The sequence below is a fragment of the Trachurus japonicus genome, chromosome 8 (genome assembly GCF_045865225.1).
Source record: "Trachurus japonicus isolate A0001 chromosome 8, Traja_1.0".
NCBI lineage: Eukaryota > Metazoa > Chordata > Actinopteri > Carangiformes > Carangidae > Trachurus > Trachurus japonicus.
Window position 1 is genome coordinate 21719411 of NC_140914.1, and position 13499 is coordinate 21732909.

General features: G+C 43.7%; 1 protein-coding gene across 3 annotated transcripts in view; it reads left to right on the forward strand.

Moving 5' to 3' along the window:
- cacna1ha (calcium channel, voltage-dependent, T type, alpha 1H subunit a) overlaps positions 1–13248 on the forward strand; it is a 56483-nt gene extending 43235 nt beyond the window's left edge. For 2 of the 3 annotated variants that reach the window (XM_085784644.1, XM_085784645.1), the window contains exons 30-36: positions 133–211; positions 2623–2744; positions 3656–3814; positions 4019–4159; positions 4405–4573; positions 6564–6721; positions 7551–13248. In XM_085784644.1, the coding sequence (XP_085640770.1) occupies positions 133–211; positions 2623–2744; positions 3656–3814; positions 4019–4159; positions 4405–4573; positions 6564–6721; positions 7551–9014 (2292 nt within the window). In that variant the 3' untranslated portion in view covers positions 9015–13248. Of the gene's footprint in view, positions 1–132; positions 212–2622; positions 2745–3655; positions 3815–4018; positions 4160–4404; positions 4574–5274; positions 5332–6563; positions 6724–7550 lie in introns of those variants that run through there. The other variant, XM_085784646.1, reaches the window with a different exon arrangement.
- The last annotated feature ends 251 nt before the right edge of the window (positions 13249–13499 follow it).

Sequence of the window (13499 nt, forward strand, 5' to 3'; positions counted from 1 at the left end):
AAAAAATGATGATGTTACTAAATACAGTGAGATAAATCTTTATACCTTCTCTTCCCTGCAGCTTTTAAGAAGTAATGTTGACTCTGTAGTGTTTGGTGTGTGTGAGGATCTAACATGCATTTTTGCTTCCAGGTGGGAAATCTCGGCCTCCTCTTCATGCTGCTCTTCTTCATCTATGCTGCACTGGGAGTGGAGCTCTTTGGCAAACTGGGTCAGTCGCACTACTGACAAAACACACACACTTACACACATACACCCTGGTCTACAAGCTTCGGTAAAAAGAAAAAGAAAAAAACACTCATTACTGCCACAGTCACGACTTACAGCATATTTCCCTCTCTGAACAGTCTCTGTCAAATCCTCCCCCTCTCTCCCTTCCTCTCTGTCCCCACCATTCTCACACCAGAGGCCCGGTTCAAACAGGAGAAAATGACATTTGCATGATCACGTTTATTTCTCAATAGTCCAGCTCACCCTCCCGAGTCCCTACAGTAGCTCATTTTCTCTGAGAGTGCAACAATGTGTTAGGGTGGAGGATTAACAAAATGGCATCCGGAGGGGACAAAACGAAAACAACTCTGTGATGAAGAGGTTTGCATTTTGTGGAATGTTAATATGACTCTGCTGAGAGAGCGCTGGGAAAACAGAGAGAGATGTCTGTATTCCAGTCTGGTAGAGTCAAAGTGATTGCTATGATTGTTGATTGTCTCTGAGCTGCTGAGTGAATTCAGTGTAGATGCTGTTTTAAGGCTTACAAAGCTGATACAGGCATGGTGGAGAATATTATTGTACAGCTTGTTGAAAAGCAGGAAGCGCTGCTATCGCTCTACATCCATGATTGTGTTCCTGACAGTTTTTGCCTTGTCACTAGCGCAGGTTACAGTATTTTGGGCTTTTTTCTGGCTCACCTCATTCATTTATTTATTTATTAAGCTGCTGACATCTCACCTCGTTTATTTATTTATTAAGCAGCTGACATCTGAAATAGCCAAAACACGTCTCTTTGCTGCTTTTTAGACTGTATATTTCCCATGAAAGGTTTCCAATAAAAGGAACCTGGCTTGTTCCATCAGAGGGCCAGTGTCTGATTGTTTGTGAGCTGGCAGATGACACAGAGGAAGCAGCTTTAAAGTAATAAACCACTTGTATGGGTTCTGGCTCTGTCTGTCACAGGTGCAGACATAAGGACAGGTTGTCCGTGTGTCCATCCATCCCATTCTTTTTGACACAAGACCTCAGTAACACCTTGATTTCATCAAATTTGACACAAACCTGCCTTTGGATTCCGGGATGGACTTGATTTTTGTTGGAAAGGTGAAACGTTCTTGTGAATTCAGTATACGATAAACACCCAAAGTCATCATGGTCGTTTTCATTGGGGGTTATTGTAGATTTCTACTTGCTTGTTCCACTCTCCACTTACATCAGTGGAAAAAAAATATTTCTACTCTTTGGAATCAGTGAAAGCACCATGAGTAACTGGTGTAACTGACTCCTGACAACTTTCTGTCCTCAGACAAAGACAGTGTCAGATGAAACTCCGCTGAGAGACATAGGACATGGGTGATGCTGTATGTTGGCGCTCTGGGGGTCTTAACTCTTTGCCTCTGGCGTCTGCAGGAGGCTGAAGAGATAAGAGAAGGTCATAAAGAGGATATAAGAAAAGAGATGGAACGAGGTTTGTTGTTGGATTCAAGCTGTTGGGAGTACTGTATGAGTTTCGGGCCTGGCTGATTTTTGAAAATATTTTGATTTGAGTCTAAATCAAGTTATTGATCACTTGAAACTTAATGCCCAGAATAATCCAGTTCCACCCCCATCCTTTTGCCACTGCTTCATGACTCAGATGTGGAGAGAGGGAGAGAGAGTATTTCTATCTGCCTCAGGAACTGCTGATGATATGGATATTTTTAGTTACACAATCAAATACTCAGTCACACGGGTTTTATTATGTATCTTCTAGCTTGTTTAACAGATCTGATCTGTCTCTCTTTGATCTATCCCCACTTTTCCTCTGTGTTCTTTTTATATTGTGAAAATCCGATGGTATTATTATTCTTTTGTCTCTTACAGATATATCGTCCCTTTCTTCGTGACACTCTCCTTTGTATTCCAATCTTGCTTGAAAAAAGCAATAAGAGTATAATCTGATTCTCTGTATTCTTATGGAAATTTCTCCTATTTGTTTCCCCTGAGCCGCATGTTGACATTAAGTTGTTTCGATTGTCTCCCGCTGGCTGATACTCAGGATGAGAAACAAGTCGCTTAATTCTCCGAGGACAGTCTGGCTCGTCTCTAGCTTCCCCTTGCAAAGGAAAATATTGTCCCTTGGATTTTAGGATTGTGTAAACAGGCTCCTGAGGGCTTTATGTCAAACTGACCCTGAAACTTTCCCTGTCCTCCAGAAGACAGCTGTCTGTTCTCCTCCCCGGTGTTGTAAGCACACATACAGCTCAGCAGTATGTGTGTGTGTGTGTGTGTGTGTTTGTTATATGCAGCTTGCCGTCCGGCTGACACACTGACACCTGCATCACACACACACTTTGATCCATCTTATTTTTACCTTCAATGACATGTCTGTAGAGCAGTGTAATTAATGTCTGTGTTCTGTGTGTTGATTAGATTGTAACGACAACAACCCGTGTGAGGGCTTGAGTCGTCACGCAACTTTTGAAAATTTCGGGATGGCCTTCCTCACTCTGTTTCGAGTTTCCACCGGAGACAACTGGAATGGGATTATGAAAGTACGAACACACACACACACGCTTGAACACACTGCCTCATAAGTGATGACTAGATTATCTCATAACCACAGAGAGAGCAATGACCTCCAAAACCAATTATAGAGTAATAAAGAAGCTTAGCGCTGAGCAATGTCACATCTTAATTTTTACTCTATTAAAAAAATGTGGTTTATGACATAATCGCTTCAGACTGCTCCAAAAAATATAGAGTGAAGTCCAAAAGTCCACGCTCCCATTCACAGTAAGTGCTCCCAGACTTGTGGACCACATTCTTTATAATACAACATCTCATTAAAGAAGAAAAATCTACTCTTATGGCTCTCTGTGTTTAGAAACAATAATAATCAGAATAATCCATTGCTGATTTTTCATCAGATTTTACATTGTGTTACACAGTGTTACATTTCTTTGGAGGTCACATCATGTCGGTGTGTGTCAGTGGTGGCTGATACAGTCCTGTCACACCCCTACTGTAGATACCAGCAGAGGGCAGTGACAACTCCAAGCAACACCACACACCTTCTCAATTTAACCTGTTCTATAAAAGTAGATGAAATAAATGTCTGTCTTTGTGCGAAAGGAGGATTTACTTATTTACTGGATTTATCATTTATAATTTAAGTGATACAGCATGAGATCAATTTTAAATAGTTTTTAAAAGTCTGTATTCCCCCATTCAGGAACCTTTGGTAAAGTAGATATGTGGATGTCACCACACAGAGTGTTGAAGAAGTAACAGCAACAAAGTGTCTACAAGTGTCGGCTGTAAAGTTTTAAAGACGTAAAAGAGTTTATTATGTAACTTCTGACCTGCATTTGATCAGTTTACATACCCTATAATAACTGCTAATGTGTGTGTCTGTCCCTTTTATTCCCTTTCTCTCCCTCTGTCTCTCTCTGTGTCTCTGAAGGACACATTAAGGGAGTGCCATCCAGAGGACCGCCACTGTCTCTCCTACCTGCCCTTGGTCTCTCCGATTTACTTTGTCACCTTTGTGCTCATGGCCCAGTTTGTTCTGGTCAATGTGGTGGTGGCTGTTTTGATGAAGCATCTAGAGGAAAGCAACAAGGTATTCACTAACTAGAAATTAAACTGGGTTAAAAAGAATGTGTCTGTGTGACTGTTTGTAGCCAGGTTGTCCCCAGAGACATTTATGAAATGAATATAGTGTTTACTGTCACAGTTACTGTCTATCTGACAGTTTTTTCTGTGTTGAACTAAAATGGGATGCACCGTCACATGTACTGTAAATCATTGTATGTATTCTTTGCAGGAGGCTAAAGAGGATGCAGAGATGGATGCAGAGATCGCCTTGGAAATGGCCTTGGAGAGGCAGCGCAAATTAAGCACAACCTCCAACAACAGCTCAGTGGGAGGAACCTATGTTGGGCCATGTCCACATTCACCTGGACAGGTACAGTAGGAGGGGCGTCACCTTGCATGTTGGTCAGTCAGGGGACTAATAATCCTGAACTGCACTGGATGTGTAGGCCATGGTGCAAACGAGCGGAGGAGCATCAACTTCTGGGTTCTCAATATGTCCTTTCATTTTAAAACAGTGTGTGTTGCAGTGTTGCTGAATAAAACAGAACACTTTTAGGTGGTGTGTGTGTATGTGTGTGTGTGTGTGAGCTGTATGGTCTCTGTCTCCCCCTATAGGAGGAAGAGGTCCAGTGTGAGGACCAAGACCTGCTGTCAACAAGGAAGATGTCCGTATCCAGGATGCACTCCCTGCCTAATGACAGCTACATGTTCCGACCTGTGCGGCCCGCCAGCGCCCCCTACCCCCTGGAAGAAGTGGATCTCAGTCCCCAGCACCAGCATTCAGGTAGCGTGCCTGTTGCGGATTTAAATATTAAGCATGATATAACAATTTTACTGTATTAACATGGAGTTGCAGTGCTTTGTTTTACCTTAGTGTTAAACAGCCACTGAGATTATTCTAACAGGCACAGCTGCTAATCCTGTTCTCTTAACTTCATGCTGTGGTTGCTGAATAAAGATTTGGAGATGGATTTCAGCTCTAAAAGCCTCTTTACGCTGTGTGAGATGAAAGTTAACAGCTGTGAGAGAAACGTGGAGAAATCACTGGTTATTAGTTCAGTATGGTGGTTTTACAGACGCGTCCACCAACAGCCAATCTGGTGCTTTGACTAATGCAAAATTTGGAGATGGTCAGAAATATGGGATCAAATTCTGACAATGTGACTGCTGCTACAACACATACCAAAGAACCAGACAAATAAAATGTAACACAATATGATGGAGGATACACCTGGTATATGTGTTAATGCTATTATTGAATAAGGTTTTTAAAAAAGGCACTTCTCCTCCTCCCTTATGCTTTTTAGATGTTTCATGATTCACATCCGTTTGGAAGAAGCAACACACCTCAAAATTACAAAAACATAGCATCATTTTATTATTATATTATTTGTCTGTCCTGATGCAGCCGCCTGTAAACAGTCACAGTAGAAGCAGATTAAAGTTGCTGAGAAGAAACACTGATAAGCACTGTTTTATCTGCAGTCAGATTCTAATGGCAGGTTGTGGCCAGGCTCTGGACAGGCCCAGCTCTGTCCCAAGGTACTCACTGTAGTGGATGAGCTGATACACGTCACAGGCTCATCTGCTCAGCTGCGGAATGGCTGAATACTCAGCTAGAATGATAGTTGACTTCAAGGCCAAGCTGCAAAGTCATGAAACAGTGTGTATGTAATCATAACGCAATATAATCCTAACCACTGTGTTGAGTTTAAAAGTGATAGTTTCATAATCAAATGGCTTTTCAGCTTGGACCAGAAGGACTGACTTAAAATGAACTTGTTTAAAGAGGAACTATGCAAGATTTTTACCTTTTATTTAGTTTAAATTATTATTTATTAAACAGCTAATTGTGATGGTAAAATGACTTGTTACGGGGAGAATGGAGTGCTTGCAGTGTCCCAGCTCTCGTCTCGGCGGCACCACAACACGTAATTGCCTTCTGGTTTGCCAGAAGAACCGGATCGCCTTCTCGTTGGCTTCGTTAAAAATAAATGCATATGGCCGGGGGGAGGGATGAGGGTTAGCAAAACAGTGAAAAAGCGACCTGACTTGCATAGTTCCCCTTCAAGATCTAACTCTGACTTTGCTGAAATGTTTTTGAACATGTTTTCCTTTTGTTACGTCTGCACACTCAGCTCTTCTGGACCTGTGTGTGCAGAATGCCTAAGACCCTGGTTACACAACTTAAACAGAGATTGATGGAGTCCTTGTCTCTTTGCAGTCACACTCGCATTGTGTGCATTAGACTATTATATACTATCAGGACCTTAAACCTTCCTGGTATGACTGTGTACATACAGCCACATGGAATTGTAATGTAACCAGGATCTAATGCAGATAATTACATCCAGAAAACTGAACTGTATGACTCTGCCCCTGATATTCAGTTCACTGCTGCTACTTTACTGACAACATTTCTGTTTTCATGAGAGAATAATATACTAATGATCTCTATTCAGAAAACACTTTATTTTGATATCAGATTTGAAGACTTCTAAATAAAGTGCAGGAGTCAATTAGAAGATTAAGTAACATTTTAATTCGATTGTTATCACATCCAAAGATGCTATCAAAATAAAGTGTTAGCAATAATGTTTTCATAATGATTGCTGAGATGAGAGTTTAGATCCAGTGTAATGGGAACTTGTCAATAGGTGTGTATGTGCCTTAATATGCATGTGTTTGGGTGCAAAAATGCATGTGTTTGCATTTACAGTGTGTAGGTGTGAGTGTGTCATGTGTGTGATTGAAACCCTCTGCGTTCACCTCAGGCTCGGTGACGTCTGTCCACTCCCAGCCATGTGAGAGTCGCGCTCTGCTGCAGGTACCAGACGTCTCCCCCGTCCACCCTCGGTCGCCTCCCACCCTCACGCTGCCCCGCATCGCCCCGCCCACACCCAGCCCCTCCCCACATGCCCTGCGCAGACAGGTAAGAGCTGTCAACACACACACACACACACAACTGGGATAAAACACATAACTATCCTTGGTACCGTGACATGAAAGCTATTTTTAGCGAGGCAGATCAACAGCATATTTTCACTAATGGTTTGCATTGTAATGTTAATTTTGTGAAGCATAACTTATTTCTTGAGTATAAAGAAAAATGGGCTAATGATATCTGGTTTAAACCAAAGCTCAGAACCTACTGCCAGTTGAAAAATGTGTATTGTTCAGAACCCTATGTGACTTTGCCACCGGATAGATCCAAGAGATCTTTATGTGCCCAGTTGAGAGCTGGGATTCTCCCTCTGGCAATAGGAGTAGGTGCATAGGTTTAACTCAGTACCTGAGGAGGGAAGACTATGCACATTATGTAATTTAAATGTAATCGAGGATGAACTGCATTTTGTGTTTCATTGTCCGTTATATGACGAAGCCAGGCAGTTTTTGTTTCAGAAAATGCAAAATGTGAAGCCTGAGTTGTTTTGGGTTGATGACGAGGTAAAGTTGGAATGGTTCTTCAGAAAAGAAGTCTTTACTATAGCTACTTTGTGCTGGTGCCTGGTCAATAAGAAAAAGTGAATTATTTATGTGAATTCCATGTGGATTTTGTTTTGTCTGTGCTCTGATGATTTTGTTTGTTGTCTAAATATGAAATGTGTCTTGTAAGCCCTTATAGGCTGGACGCCTTAATTGGTGCATGACACTTATATAAAGATAAATTCAATTCATTCACACACACACACACACACCGTCACAGAGGTGGTGTATTGACAATAAGTCACCGTGGTGTGTTTTTGTTTCTCCTGCTGCAGGTGGCGGTGAAATTGGATTCGGTGGAATCCCAGGGTTACGAGCAACAGGAGAGGCCAAACCCTATCCCGCCTCCCCTGTCACCCTCACCCCTCTCTCCTCACATATCCTCTCCATCTCCCTTTCCTCCCCCTCCTCCCTCCTCCCCCTCAGCCTTCTCGCTCCCGCCCTCCTCCCCGTCTGCCTTCCCGCCCTGCTCCCCGACTGCATTCCAACTCCCTCCTCCCTCTCCGTCTTCTCTCCCCCCTCTGCTGCCTTCCCCCTCTTCTTTCCCGCTTCCGCCATCTTCCCCCACACTCCTTCTCCCGCCGCCTCCCTCCCCGCGCCTCCCCCTGCGCCCGCCCAGCCTGCGGAGACCCAGACCGCCCTCCGCCGCCTCCCTCTGCGACCCGGCCGACGAGGAGGTGTATCACATCACCAGCTCGGCCCGCCACAGGTGGAAGGACGAGGAGGGAGGCGCGCAGGAGAGCAGCAGAGGGAAGGCCGGCCGCAGCCACTCCCTCTCCCCTTACACCTCCCCGCACTCCCTCGACTTCCCCCTCCCTCCTCCCCCGCTGCTGCCTTCCTCCTCCAGGAGCACGCTCAGTCTGCTCGCAGCAGGACTGAAGGACCGTGACTTTAGGAAAGGCTTTAGTGTTGACACCCAGGGCTTACTGGATAAGCCGTCGTCATTGGCCGTTGGTAACCCTGACGACCAGCGCCGCCACTCCATCGAAGTCTGCCTCCCACAGGCCGTCATCACGGGTGACAACCAGCTCTTCCCGCAGGAGGCCCATCGCTGGGAAAAGAGTGGACAGGCGTTTCCTGTGCGTGTGCAGTCGGTCGGCGGCGGCCACAGGAAGAAGAAGATGAGCCCCCCCTGTATCTCCATCCACCCGCCCTCAGAGAGGGAACACCCCCAAATGGCCTCGCCCCCAAAACTGGCCGACTGCAGCATGATGCTGAGACGCAGGACGCCCTCCTATGACTTGACCCCACACACCCAGTTAAACGCGCACACCCAAGACATCTCAGCGGACACACCGACACACACACAGACGCACTCCCCGATGCACACGAGGCTAACACCCATCCACGTGCCACTGCAAGCGCACTCGCCGACTCGCGCGCTGACTCCCTCGCGGGGATCTACGCCGACGCACACTCCGCTGCACCCGTCCACGCCCACGCATCCGCACATCCCCATCAGCCCAAACATCTTCATCCAGCCTCACGCGCCTCTCGTCCAGAACACTATGCCTTTCTCACAGACACGCTCCCTCTCCCCGGCCGCGAGGCACTCCTCTCTCGCGGGCGACTGCATCTCCCTCCCCCAGTTCACCTTCGACCAACCACAGTCCAGATACATGAGCGGCCTGTCAGCCGGCCTGTCAGACACTGACACAGCCACCTGCTCTTCCCCTTTCGACAACAGACTGGGAAGCGGTGCGGGATTCAGTGCAAAGAACCGGAGGACCGCCCAGTGAACATCGAGCTTTGCCTTCAGGAAGTCAATTTTATGCTCCAAAATCTCTGAAGCTGGAGTTAGCGGAGCCTCGGCTGACCTCGGCTGACCTCGTCTGAGAGCGGTGCTGGGGGAAGAATGAGAAGGAAGTTTACAAGGAGGGGGACTTTTTATTGTTTTTGTTTTGAAGGATACTGAAAAGACATTTATTACTCTTTCCACAGAGACACTGGTAAGGTCCTGCCCTAGAAATATACACAATGGATCCATTTCCCTGAACCCAGTGTGAAGGACAGCAGATCCACCAAGGCTGTACCAGCCAAACAGTACCCACTGTACATGGTGTGTGCAGACTAATACTAATAACACACCAGGACTAAAGCCACCTAACTCCGTAGCCAAAGTTTTTTTGACACACTGTCCCTACCCACGCTAGCCAATCAGGAAGCAGCGTCTGGCTGACAACCTCTGACCTTTTACAGGAAGCGGTTTGAGAAATGCAAGCGTGGGGGGAATTGTGGGATATGCAACTTCAGGTTTTCTACAGAAGTTCTTCTTGCCCCTCCTCTGCTCCTCGATCACATTGATCAGAGCAGAAGTGTACGTGTGTGTGTGTGTGCTCGAGTGAGTGAGCGTGTGTGTGTGTGTGTTTTCCTATGTGCGAGTATCGTCAAATCTGTTGTCATGGAAGTCGGCCATGTTATTCTTACGTCTGCAACGACAGAGTGGAGGAGCAGGGCAGAGCTGTAGTGTACATTTATCTGTGTATCTGTGCAGTGTAAATAAAGGAAAATACTGTATTTGGTGAGATTAAAAATAGCTCTATCCATATGCACATATTTTTATAGAAATCTAAAATGTTTTTTGCACACAAATTTGAAGTTCAAGTTGCTTGTTTTTCCTCTGTTGTCCTCTTGTGAATGTATGTTTCTTTTCAAAGCGGAGAGAGCAGTGACGGAGACGAACCCTCCTCTCAGACAGACTAGCTGAGGATGAGGAGTGGGATTTTATTTTTCTATTTTGGAAAAGAGAAAGGAGAGAACAGGGGTGTCATGTGTTTCTGTAGCTTTGTCTCAGACTTCTATGTATCTGGTGTCCAAATAACAGTCTTAAGAAGTGGGCTCAGTGGTGCGAGACAAATTGATTTTGAGATATTCCTCCTCCTTGTCTCTGCAGAGAGTACAGCTTTTAAATTTGTGTCAAGGTTTTAGGGTTCAAAGTAAAACATGTGTGCTGTTACAGCAGAGGTTTAAATCTAAATTTGACCATTATTCCAAAAGATCAAACAAAAAAAAAGTCAAAAGTCAATTTTACCCAACACAGAAAAAGACGACTGCTTTTGTTTTTAATTGATCCACATAAATCATTAAGTAAGTACTCACAGGCAGTTAATATCTCTGTTAGCAGCTGCCTGTGAGACCACATACATCATAAACAAAACCCAGTCTTCTACTCATGTAACAAGCATGACATGGCATCACTGAGCCTCTCTTCTGCAGCTGTTCTCAAGCTGAATCAGCTCTGACACCACTTTCGTTTCTGTACATCTAAAGACAACCAAACTAACTAACTTACTAAATATGTGTAGCCAGAGTGCAATAATAATATATACTTGTGGAAAATATAGTGACATCGACACTATATAAAACAACCACACTCTTGTGTTCGTACATACTGTAGAACTACTATATATGATATAAACCCATTTTTATATGACAATTGAGAGTGTTTCTATCTCTAGTGTTCATGCTACTATAGGTTATTTGCCCCCCTGCGTGTGGCGGCGGTGGTGCGGGTGTGGCTGGTACTGTAGATGTGTCTAGAAGCTCAGGCCCACCTGCCGATGATGTTATTGTAAGCAGAAGAGTGACATGCATCCCTGCTGATGGCTCAATAAGTCATTCATCACCTCTCTCTTCTTTTTTTGATCCCAAACAACCTAGCCTGACTTTCAAACACATCAAATCAGCATATATCAACACATCATATTTATTAAGTACATATGAGTTATGGTTAATGAACCTATCCACCACTGATGACATCATCTAAGGTGTGAATGACAAAAGTATCGCAGGCATTTTTCCTTCCAGTGGATGGATGTTCTTTACCAAAGCCATACTTTTAATCCAGCACAGCACAATACCTGTCTCTGTTTTGTGCACAATCTGGTTTGGCACAGACACACAAGAAGCATGCATGTAAGCTGCTTGGTACTGATTCTCCTTTCAAAGGCAGCTGGCTTGAAAGATGTCTTTATGTCTTTTTTTTTTGTTTTGTTATTGTTGTTTTTTTAAGATCAGCATGTAAGATGCACAACTCCTCGGTAATCTGAGTGAAAACCAAAGTGCTTTGATGCTGTACCATGATCACTTCAGGCTTAGTTCTTCATATTTATAAGGAAAAAAAATGATCTAAAATGATCTATCATTCAGGTGTTGCTGGGTCAAAGACTCAACGGTATTTTGACGGTTGGACAGGCAACATTTATGTTTATTTCTCAGATACACAGTTGGTCTTAAATCCACCTAAAACTGGCATTGTAAGGCCATTGGAGTTTGCTGATACCTGCAGAGACTGTCGTCATCCTTTGATCATCATTCTCCTTCTACTCTCTCATTAGCTCTTCATCTCCCAAGCAGTATGCATGTAGAGGGCAACGAGTTGAGATACAATATACGGAAAAGGACAAACTAAAAGAAAATTTAAAATATATATATATATATATGAAATTGTATGTTAGCTTCATTTTGACTTTTGTGTGCTACAGCGCGGCCCTGTGATTGGTTGGCACATTCAGCAGTGCAGCGCTGGTGCTGTCAGTTCCATTAGGCAAAAATAACAGAGTTAGTTAGATAAATGATGGAATGAAAAGCTCTCGGGCAGGGAAATCACAAATTGATAACATTGCCGCTGATGAATGCACAGTCGGTTCATCCTTTGATCGCACTCTTCTTCCAGTTTTGACATGCAGAGCCTCATCTGATGTCGGATTCTGAGATGTTGTCCTCCCTCCTGAACATGGCACAGTTGGTCCTTCCCTGGTTTAAAGTCCTTTTTTATACAGTATGTGCTTGAACACACTGTTATTGTGCAACTGCTTTGTCCTGTTTCATGTCCTCTTCCTGCACAGAATGTCAGTAATGGGAGGTTTGAAGTAGTCTGAAGACGGCCTCTTCCTGTCTCATTCTTATTTGACTTAGTGCAGACAACCCTGATCTACAGCATATTGCCATAGTAATCAACACAGTTTGGTAGAGTGACTGCATTATTGTTCTTACTATTTACAGATCTTTGGATCTCAGTATTTAAATCCTGTTTTTGAGGAAACAGTTTTGACTATTGCATGTTCTGATTTAAGAAAAAAAAAGAAGCTTTTGGGAAAGAATCATCTGGATGTTTTAGAGATTTTGATATTTGCATTTTCAGATGTTTCCATTTGTAGATTGACTACCTACTTGCACTGGGCTCTTATTAATTGGTATCTGATATAATACTGATTAAATGACCATATTCTTTATTGTCCAATGCAATACTGGGTGGTTATTTACTGTATGAGGACTGAGCTCCTCTTTATACAGTTTTATAGAGAGATGGAAACCTAGTTGGTTCTATTTTGTTTGGAACCAATGTTATTTAATGTTGAGGTGAACCTTTTTTCACATACTCTAAACATGGTAGAACTCTGGTGATGGTGAAACTAATTAACTGATGTACATTTTATGTAGGAGTAGCCTCCACCCTGATGCTCTGTAACGGACAAATCAGGATAGTAATTAGTTGTGTTTTCTGGGTTGACTCTGAGCTGGTCCAGCCTCGCGCTGAAGCCGATCACTCTCCCGACACAACAAGTTTTACCACAACAGCAGACTCCAGGAAGTTCAAACTGTGATAGAACTTGACTTTGATGAATCAGAAGCCTTGTGATTTCTTTTCTTTCTTTCTTTCTTTCTTTCATTTTTTTTATAACCCTTCAGTGATTGGCCCAGACACCCCCCACCCCCAAACCCCCCAAGCCTTACAAGGAGGGGAGGAGGTGTGTTCTGTTTGTCAGAGGAGAGCCAACGTGTCTGCAATAATAAGCCCTCCGTTATTCCCCATAACAGAGGGAGAAGGGAGGGGACAGAGGTGGTGTTTAAAGGCTCGGCACACAGTCGGACTCTACATTGTATCGTTGCTGATTATTGTGTGATGACCAACCGTTGTCCTGAAGGATGTTTCCCTGTCAATTAAAAAATACAAGATTTTTTTATTCCTGACACATGTTGTCTGCTTTATTTCTTCTTTTATTTTATTGATTATTCATTTCTTTTTGTATTTCTTTAAGTTAGTAAGTAAAATTGTCTTAACCCTAACTCCAACTTTAACCCTGTGGCAAATATTTGCCATCCATCCATTATCCAAACTGTCAAATGTGAAGAGCACCATTCTGTCTGGTTACAGTAACACTAGAAATTCAAGTACAACTGCATTTTGAGAGGAAATTCCTTAAGTTAGCTCATTGTATGTT